The sequence below is a fragment of the Ipomoea nil genome, unplaced genomic scaffold (assembly GCF_001879475.1).
Source record: "Ipomoea nil cultivar Tokyo-kokei standard unplaced genomic scaffold, Asagao_1.1 scaffold0268, whole genome shotgun sequence".
Taxonomy (NCBI): Eukaryota; Viridiplantae; Streptophyta; class Magnoliopsida; order Solanales; family Convolvulaceae; genus Ipomoea; species Ipomoea nil.
In genome coordinates, this window is record NW_017616696.1 from 4,680,310 (window position 1) to 4,690,701 (window position 10,392).

The 10,392-nt window shown below is 33.9% G+C and overlaps 1 protein-coding gene across 2 annotated transcripts; it reads right to left on the reverse strand.

Moving 5' to 3' along the window:
* Positions 1 to 1,350: 1,350 nt before the first annotated feature.
* On the reverse strand, positions 1,351 to 5,475 carry LOC109150787 (UPF0481 protein At3g47200). Of its 2 annotated transcripts, XM_019298772.1 has the most exons (2): positions 4,226 to 5,475; positions 1,351 to 1,821 (listed from the first exon to the last, which is right to left on the reverse strand). In XM_019298772.1, the coding sequence occupies exons 1-2, from the start codon at positions 5,381 to 5,383 to the stop codon at positions 1,786 to 1,788; spliced, it is 1,194 nt and encodes a 397-aa protein (XP_019154317.1). In that variant the 5' UTR covers positions 5,384 to 5,475; the 3' UTR covers positions 1,351 to 1,785. The 2 variants fall into 2 exon arrangements, with proteins under 2 accessions (XP_019154317.1, XP_019154311.1); XM_019298766.1 differs by lacking the exon at positions 1,351 to 1,821 and having other exon boundaries at positions 3,896 to 5,475.
* Between the last annotated feature and the right edge of the window lie 4,917 nt (positions 5,476 to 10,392).

A 10,392-nucleotide genomic window follows, 5' to 3' on the forward strand; every position in this document is an offset into this window, starting at 1 on the left:
GTGCAGCCCGCGTGGGCTGACTTACATAGCTCGCTAAGCCCGCGTTTTTTCTGATAAAAAATTTTATGCCCTAACCTATCCCACCGCGGGACTGTTTTGAACTGACCTGCAAGTTTCAATCCACTTTAATACCCATACTCATAACCATCACAATTTAAACCTATTAACCTCAAACTTGACAAACAAATCAACTTAAGTAATATGCACTAGTATATAATATATCATAAAATATATTGACAATATATCATAACTTGTACGTGAAACAAAAATTGCCTTAAATGACTCGAGTTATCTTCATGAAATGCTATACACACTTATTACACATACAATAGACACATGCATAAAATCATAATAATATGTCTATGTCACATACGTCTTTTAATTTGTATGTGGGCGCATATTATCATTTGTAACATACAAATGATCAATTTTGTCATCTTTAGTAGTGACGATCGGAGACGCTGGTCTGAATTTCGAGATCACAAATAGAGCAAAAGTGCTGATAACGTATTGTATGAATATTCAGAATAGACAGAAAGTGAGGAGGAAAACCAGTGATTTCTCATTCATAGTTAGAATCCTTATACAAAGATATCACCAAATATAAAGTAATTACAATACATATAAAAGGTATTAACCTATCAATTACAACTACTACCATATATATAATAATGTCCATAATATATAATATTTATAACAGAAATTACATTAAGAAAGGATTGAGAGTTTAATTACAGAAGATGCTTTAATAATTAAAAAATTCATCTAAGAATGTAATTTAATAACTCATTAAGATTTACATATAAAAGCATATATAGAAGAATGAAAAATAATTAATTAAAAGAAGAAAAAAAAAATTGAAGATGATGATCAATTAAGCATAAAGCATGGGTAAGGGGGACCTGGTTTGGGGGTTCACAACTAAAATCGGAAGAACTAATAGCTTCTTGGCAGAATTGTGGGGCCTAAGGGAGGGTCTACGACTCTGCCTTGAAAAGGGGTGCCTCGAGTGATTGTAGAAATGGACTCTAAGGCGGTTGTCGACCTCATGATGGGCAATCAAGATATGGAATCCAATGATGGCACCTTGCTTATTGACTGCATGAGTATGGCCAAAAAAATTGATGAAATTCTCTTCTCACATGTATTCAGAGAAGGGAACTGCTGCGCCGACTTCTTAGCTAATCTGGCACAAACTAAAGATTGGGGAACTTGGGTGTTCACCGATCCAATGGAAGGGTTGATGATTCATCTAGCTCGTGACGCTGGGGGAGCTCTCACCCGTAGAATTAGATAATTTCTTCTGAGGCCTAGCCTCTCTTTCTTTACCAAAAAAAAAAATAAAGCATGGGTAATCAAGCATGCTATTTATGATCTTCTCCTTCCTTGACAACTCCAACATTGATGGTCTTGATTTTGAATCGTTGGAGCCTATTCTCACTCTTTTCCTTTGCATATAATGAATCATCATCTCCTTTCAAACCTCTATCCTTCATTGAAACAACTTGATGATGAGTATCTTCAGAAACAAGATGCAATTTTCTGAGAAACTTTTCAATCCAATCTGGTGCGGCATCCTCACCTGGACGCATTATCCGTGTGATGATTCCTTGAAGTTGGACCTCCTCCTCGTTTTCAAATTTGGCCCAGAGTTTCTGCAACGATTCCCGGCCTTTTTCGTCGACTTCTTCGGCGAGTTCCTTGATAACTCCATGGATGGCATGTTTAATATTGCCATGGTGGTGGCCTTGCTTCCTTGATTATTCTGGAGCCATCTGAACTGATCTAGTAGTAGTGTTTCTTATGGGCTTTCGATATGATCTGATCTGATCGAGTAGAACAAGTTTATTAATAATTTGTATATGGAGTGAAGGGGATGGGGGCCTTGGTATTTATTTTGAGTAGCGCCGCTATGGAAGGGGGAAAGTGAAGAATAATCAAAATTCAAAACTGAAGGGGTTGACAAGTAATCAAAGCCTGAGAACCAAGTCTGAAGGACGACAAGTCTTCAAGTTTTGTGGGTGACCGGATGAACACGTTTAATTTCGCAACTTCTATGTGCTTACTTTATTTAATAACAAAGCTAGCTAATTCATGTTTAATTTATTATAATTTGACCACATCATTTTTTTGTCATTATATTGATCATTCTAGATGAATGAATCAACTTAGTCCATACTTATCATCACAAACATAGTTTACATGAGTACGTACATGAGAACCAATATTCGCCTGTGCATATGAAGCATGTATTATGTGCATAATTAGTCATATGTGCATATTAAGCATGCGTTGTGTGCAAACATAGGATATGCACACAACACATGTTATATACACATGCAAGTATTGAATTCCCCTGATTAATCTCATCAATAAATCTGTTTTTTTTAATTGACCATATTGATTATCATGTACTCATGTGAAGGGTGGTTCTCATATGTAGGGATGACAATTTCAATCTGTCCTGTAGATATCCACTGAATCCACCCCGCTTGGATCGGGTTTTGGGTGGTAGTGGGTGGTGGGTCGGGAGTGCATCGTAAAAAAGTGAACCCGCGATGGGTCAGGTTAGATTCAGGTTCTATGTACAAAACTCACCTAGAACCCCACCTGACCCACTATGTGTGTGTAAGAAAGAAAAAGTGTTATTTTTCCGGCAAATTATATTATGCACCGCGGTGCATAATCGATTATGCACCGCGCGTCTTTTTTTTAAATGAAAATTAACAGTGTTTATTTCCGCCGTTTCGCACCCTTTTACAAAAAGTAACTCTGTTATTCAGTGTCATTTTGTATACACTGCAGTTTTAGTTGAACACAACTACAGTTTCATTTCGATATAACTATAGTTTCATTCGATATTTATAGACTCAAATATGTGAAAATGTTATTTAATTTTATTTTATATACACTATAGTTTTATTAAAACACAACTACATGATCATTTTGATATAATTACAGCTTCATTGTATAATATACACTCAAATATGTGAAATGTTATTCAGTTTCAGTTTATATACACTGCAGTTTCATTTCACTATAACTACAGTATCATTTTGATATAACTGCAGTGTCGGTTTGGATATACTGTAGTGTCAGTTGATGTTTAATACACCAAACAAACGGACTCCGTTAACTCTAACGACGGGCCGTTTCTTTACTTAAAGAAACGGCGCCGTATATGGTTTGACCACGCAAAGAATTATATATTTGAAAGCTTCCTTGCACGTTCCAATTTAGACTCTTCATACAATCATACTTCAATTGGCAAAATAATGTCAATGTATACGTGGAATTTAAAAAAATAAAATAAAATAAAATAAAATAAAAAAGTGCACCACATAAATCATAGTCTTAATCTAATAATAAGCCAAAATGGTGTATATGCTCTGGACAATGGACAGAAGCAGAAGAACAATGGCGGCCATGGCGGAGATGAAGGACCATGGCGAGTTGAAATATGTGTACTTGAAGCTAGACCAAATAACGTGCGCTACAACTCAAAGGACTACAATATTTTTGAAAATCACAAAGGCTAGTTCAGAATTACAAGTTGAAAAATGGCCTAGAAATTAAAACAGCTGGGCAGAGGTTAGAGATGTATAAATAGTATTAAATGTTAATTTTAACGCGATTTGAGGGGTATAAATAGTCATGTGCAATTATTTTTAGAGAACTTTTCATTCTCCACTTTTCTTCAGAGATTTTCGGGGAGGATAGAAAACATCTCCAAACATTTAATTTAATTTCTCTTAGTTAATTGCTTTACCATTGTACTTTGCAAATAGTTGTTCCTTGATATCTTGCAACTCACTCTCGAACTAGCTTCGAAACACTCTACACTCTTGTGTTTAACCACTTACTATTCAACTCCTTTCCAGTCCGATCCACTCCATGAGACAATATCTAGTATGAGAGTACACATACTCTCTCACACACACTACTCCATTCCATCACCACTTTTATACAACTATCACTATATGCTTTAGGGTGAACCAATTCCAGCAACAAAAAGAATAAAAATAAAAAAAGTGTACCACATAATTACATAAATCATAGGCTTAATCTAATAATAAGCCAAAATGGTGTATATGGTCTGGACAATGGACAGAACCAGAAGAACAAAGGCCGCCATGGCGGAGATGAAAGACCATGGCGAGTTGAAATATGTGTACTTGAAGCCAGCCCAAGTAACGTGCCAATTATTGTTATAATACTGGTTTACCTCATCAAACACTTGCGCCAGGTAGCACTCATCGATGTCGAACATCACGTCTTTTCCCAGTTTGTTTATCAACGTCGCCAGCTCCGAATCGGTCCCGAAATAATTCTCGACGATGTTGCAGTCCGACAAGTACTCGACGTCCTTGTACGTGTTTACTAGGTAATCCAATAATGTCGCGTACGTGGTCATGTGTTTGCTGCACTCCCCGTGGCACTGCTCGTACGCCACGCAGTTCAGCAAGAACGCGGCCATGAAGTCGTCGACGGTGATCGCCGGCATCCAGATTACACCCCGCCGGAATTTTATGGCCAGGAAGCTGTCTTCCTGCCCCGGCCTCAGCTTGATTCCGGCGCGGCGGAGCTTCGAGATGGAATGGATTACGTGGCTCGGCGACTTTGGGGGGTTTTCGGTCACCGGAGGGATAAAAGTCATAAAACTTGACCGGAGAAAATCGAGCAAGTGTTTTCCGGCTAGATTTTCGTACTTATCAAGAATCTCCTCGGGTCTCTGTAACGCGTGATTGAAGAAGAACAAGGCGATTCTAGACAGCGACGCCTGTTCGCCGGACATTTTTGTAAGCTCGAACAGACGTTGAAGAATGAAAAATGGGATTTGATTCTCAAGCCTAATAAAGTCCCTTAAAAGAAAAGGGAATATCCAAGACATGGATATGAAGGGATCGTCTTCCTCAAAGGGAACCACTCTTCCAATTTTTCGAAAAAGTTCTATGATAAAACAGCCATCAAGAACCAAAATCTCCACAAACTCATCGCTTTCCAGATTTATAGCCTCGGAATAACACTCTCTAGCCTCCATTTCAAGAGTTTGGACAGTTTGAAAGTAATCCTCTAAGGTCAAACCTATTTTCTCCGTCCTCTGCAACAACGTGCCCAGAAACCTCCACTTATGCTCCTGGATCATCTCCAGGTGCGGCTTGCCGCGGTGGTACGGACCGATGGAGACTATGCGCGGCTGATATGATCGGCCGTTGACGTCGACGAAGCTCTGGGGCGCCCGGAAAATGCAGCAACCGCTTCTGCCGGCGGATTTGCTTAGTAGTCGCGGCGGTTCCGAGATTTTTCTTTGCATCAACTCTATGCGGTCCTTGTTGACTTGCCAATTCATGGTTACGACGTGTTCTTCTGAGTTGCTAGCCATGTTTGGTTCCGGCTTGGGACCGGGAAATCAAGATAGTAACATTATTCTACTCCTATATATTACAAAGAATGTATTACATACTTTTCAACCAATCGAACAACTTAAAGCTATTTTATTTTCTTGTTATCCTTGATTACGGTCAAAATACAAATTTCATCCAAATGACACTTTTAGATATCATCAATAGCGGGCAAATTTTTCCTAAAATTAAAAAAAATAGGGAAAAAGGTCAAATACACCCCTGAACTTTATACAAGGAGTCAATTAGGTCCCTGAACTTTTAAATGTTGCAATTAAACCTACGAACTTGTTACTTTTGTGCATTTAGACCCAATAACAAATTAGTTACCTGTAATAGCAGGTGAGATGCTGACGTGTCATTTTTTAATATAAATAATAATAATAAATTAATATAAAATTATTTAAAAAATTTAAAAAAAATTAAAAAGAGAGAAGATGGCAGCCATCGCTGCCATCTTCTTCTTGCCTGGGAAACTAATTTTGTTTTAAAAAAGAGAAGATGGCAGCCATCGCTGCCATCTTTTTCCTGAAGGAGCGGGAAAAATTTTATTTTATATTTTTTAAATAAAAACGAAGAAGAGAGAAGATGGCAGCCATGGCCATGGCTGCCATCTTCTTCTTAAGTCTCTTTCGTCTCCAGTGGAGACGAAGGGAACTCTTTTTTATTTTATTTTTTAAAGAAAAAGAGAAGATGGCAACCATAGCCTGCCATCTTCTTCTTGCCTCCTTCTTCGTAGGAGGCTAGCAGGCAAGAAGAAGAAGATGGCAGCCATGGCTGCCATTTTCTCCTCTCTTTTTTTTTTTTTTTTAAATTTTATATTATTTTATTATTAGTAATTATTTTAAAAAAATGACACATCAGCATCTCACCTGCTATTACAGGTAATTAACTTGTTGTAGGGTTTAAATGCACAAAAATAACAAGTTTATAGGTTTAATTGCAACATTTTAAAGTTCAAGGGCCTAATTGACTTCTTGTATAAAGTTCAGGGGTGTATTTGACCCTTTTCCCAAAAAAATATATAAATTTTTGGGCAAGCAAAATCAAGTTGGTTGACTTAGTAACGGCAAAGTTACAAGGTTGACTCCAACAAGAACAGTCTATTGGTCTCCTTGGTTTGAACGAGTTATCTATGGACAACTTAGACTAATTTGCCTCATTGCAGTCTTTTGCCAATTCGAATCACAATGCGAGATTTACTTCATTGTAGTCCTTTGTCGACTAAAATCACAAGGCGAAATTTTGTCAGTCTACACTTTCATATAGTGATTACGAGTTTTCCGCATTTATTAAAAAACCAACATTTTTAAAATAATTAAGAACAAAATTTCATTGATTTGAAATTAATAATAATTAGTTAAAATAATCTATAAAAATAATTATAATGAACTCTTTCCCATTCTATAACAATATAACTTGTAATAAGATAACACGAATTCAATTGTTATTGGATGCCAAATAATAATAAAGTATGGATAACAAATAAAAAATAATGGACCATACAAATTGATGCGATGTATTTTTCTTTTTTATTTACAATTTTTTATTGTGATGAACGACGAATTCTGGGCCACAAAAGTGGTGATTTCTTTTTCTTATTTATTGACTGGACAATACGGTAATAGTCTTAAATAAATCTGTTTCAACTAACAATTTGGGCGGCTTTTATGGCAATTGTTGTACAGTGGACCATGGTCTAAAATATTGTTGTTTATTTTAATGACTAGTTTTTTACGCGTATTGCGTGATTGAGATAATGTCCAATGCTTTTTTGTTAAATAAGTACTTTAAAGTATATTAAGGCAGGATTATATTGCAATTGTTCATGCATAAATAATTGAATGTTGAATTTGCGTATTTAAATAGGTAATTCTTCTCCCAAAAGTTGAGTCCCCAATCCCAAGGGCCCCCCACACTCCGACCCGACAGAGCATTGTGGGAAGTTGTAAATCACGGTGACTCAATGGTTCAGCAGACAGAGCCAAATGCTGATACGCACAAGGAATCTGCCCACTTTGGACATAATTCCCGCACTGCCGCCGCCGAGGTTCAAACCTTGGTCTCTTCTCTCAAATACTACCCACTAAACCATTGAGCTAAGCCCGTGCGAGTTAAATAGGTAATTCTAAGTTTACAGATGCAAGATAATATAGTCAAGATTGATTATAATTATCAATAAAATAATTGTATAGGTATAGTTGAAACTAAATACGGGACACAAGGGAGAACAAATAAAAATTAGGGCATAAAATATTAAATATATATTAATATTGTTTGAGGAGATTCCGACATTAGGATTTGTGGTTAAGTTCTATTAAGACTTTAATATTAGAATTAGATTAACGGTGTAGTTATAATTCTATATTATACTTTAATATTAGAATTAGACTAACGGTGAATTAACGAAAAAGTTAAATGGATAATCATATAATTAAGGATAAATTAGAAAATCTTAAAAGAAAAAAATTAAAACCTGAACAATATGAACCATTCATTTGATTTAATAATTTGGCGATCATTTTTTATACCCAATGTTAATAATTAAATAAATTCACTGGTCAAATCCGCTAACGCTAACCGCTAACTGCTGATTGTCAAACAAGGACATTGCGAGGTAGTTCTCACTTCAATTTGTTGTGTGATTTGAATACTCTCTTTGTCACAAAATCTCTCAAGTAGTTAATATGGTTGGCTTTATTAATTATATTTTTTAAATTTTTTCATGATATTAATAAAATACTTGGTAAATAAATATATAGCATTATTTTGTATTATAACTTTGATATTTAATTAGAAAAATAGTGCACAAAAAAGATAATAGATAATGTAGTGAATATAATCAATTGATGGATTTGAATGTAAAAATTTTTATATTTGAGAAAAATTAAGACAATTTAACTAATGAAAATATTTCTTTTAATTAATTTATTGATAATTAATATTTTTTTTGCACTGAATAAAGACATTGTAAGGACAATGTAGCGAATATAATCAATTAATAAATTTGAATATAAAGAATTTTTATATTGAAGAAAAATAAAGACAATATAACTAATAAAATTATTTCTCTTATTTAATTTATTGATAATGAATAATTTTTTTTGAATAAAGGAATGCCACACAATTCTAAATTAAAGAAATGCATATGTATTATTTTTTGTTGTAACTACTAAATTATTATTTATATATAATTTAATAAGAGTAAAATAGAGTACTAATTATGCCAACTTTGATTGGGATGAGGTTCGAACCTAAGACTTTTTTTTTATTGAAATCAATGAGTAAGTTAACGGTGAACTAACGGCAATTCTTAAAATTTTAACGGAATTAGTAACGGTGTGTGGGTATTTTAGGAAATTTTAGTGTAAAATTTAAATCTGATCAATCTGAGCCATTCATTTGATTAAAATCTGTGACCGCCATTTTTTCTACCCATTATAGGCCTAACTCTCTTGGGCTCTTATTAGTATAGTAGATAGAAAAGTAATAATAGTTGTTATGCTTAATTAATTTTATATTTATAATATGTTCATGATAAAATGAAGCTAAAATTAAATTAAATAACATATCTTTCATATTGAGTGAATTGTAGTTGAATTAGAATGATACTTCAATGGAGCTGTAATGAAATTACTATGTGTATAAAATGAAACTGAATAACAGGTCTCACATATTCGAGTGTATATTGTCCAATGAAACTGTAGTTGAATTAGAATTATACTTTAATAGTGTTGTAATTAATTTACAATGTGTATAAAATTAAATTCAATATATAACAGGTCTCACATATTGAGTGTATATTGTCAAATAAAACTATGATTGAATTAAAATGATACTTCAATTAAGCTGTAATGAAACTACAACGTAAACAAAATGAAATTGAATACGTCATAAACATGATTAATTGGACATAATGGGTAATAAATGACACCATTTTGCATTATAATCATATCCATACAATTGTGTAGATCATGCTAATAAAATTTGTCCTTTAATGGAATGTGGAATTTAGATATGGAGTATTATATATGTTTGTATGTGAATTGGGTAACGTGTTTAGAATTCTTCCACGTCTTTCGTTTGGCCGGGCTGAGATAGTTTAAGATAATGTTTAAAATGGAGTGAATAACCAGACTTTTTAAAATAAAAGTTCAATACAATGGCAATTAAATATGTCAATAATCTTGGTTAGGCGCGTTATTTTGCAATCATTCTTCCAGGCTGAACCCCAACTCTAAGGGTCCCCCACACCCCGACCCGACAAAGCATTTGGGAACGTTATTTTGCAATCATTATATCATAGATCATTGTCCACCTTACAAGATAGCATATTGACATGAAATTTATTATTAGTATACTGAATGTTTATTGTTAATACATTGATGAGTGTTTATTTTTTGAAGATTTATTTTTTGTGTACTGAAAATTCATTTTTAAGTATACTAACAAAAAAAATAAATTTTCAAGGCCCTGTTTGGTAAAAAATTCATTTTTAAGTGATCAAAGTTGATATATGAATAAGTGGTAGGTTTAGTTTAGTAAATCATTTAAACTTTTTATTTTTAGAAACAGTAATTAATTTTTAGTGAAAAGATTTTGGACGTGACCTTGTAAATTAGAAGTTGTTCTTCAAGTGCGATATCAATCCTTTGAGTCCAAATTATTTTGCTTTCCTGCAATTAAACTTTGCCCCTTAAATCATGATCTCTACCTTTGCCCACATGCATCTGTCCCTAAACTTAATTCCTCCCTCAGATTCCATGGAAACTTTTAGGATAACTTATAGCATTGTATTCACTTTTAAAATAGTTATACGACTGCCTAAAAATATGATGACTTGCAAATTTATGTGAGGTCGTCTCAAGTTTAACAAATCTCAAATATGTAATTTTATTTTTTTTTGTGCAAATTAAAAGTCTAATATTTTTTTTTACGAAATAAAGCAATAATGCTTATCTATAAATAAAATGTAATGCAATAAAAAATT

Coding starts and splice junctions, on each gene's coding strand:
- LOC109150787 (XM_019298766.1), bottom strand. CDS start 5,383: ATGGCTAGCAACTCAGAAGAACACGTCGTAACCATGAATTGGCAAGTC.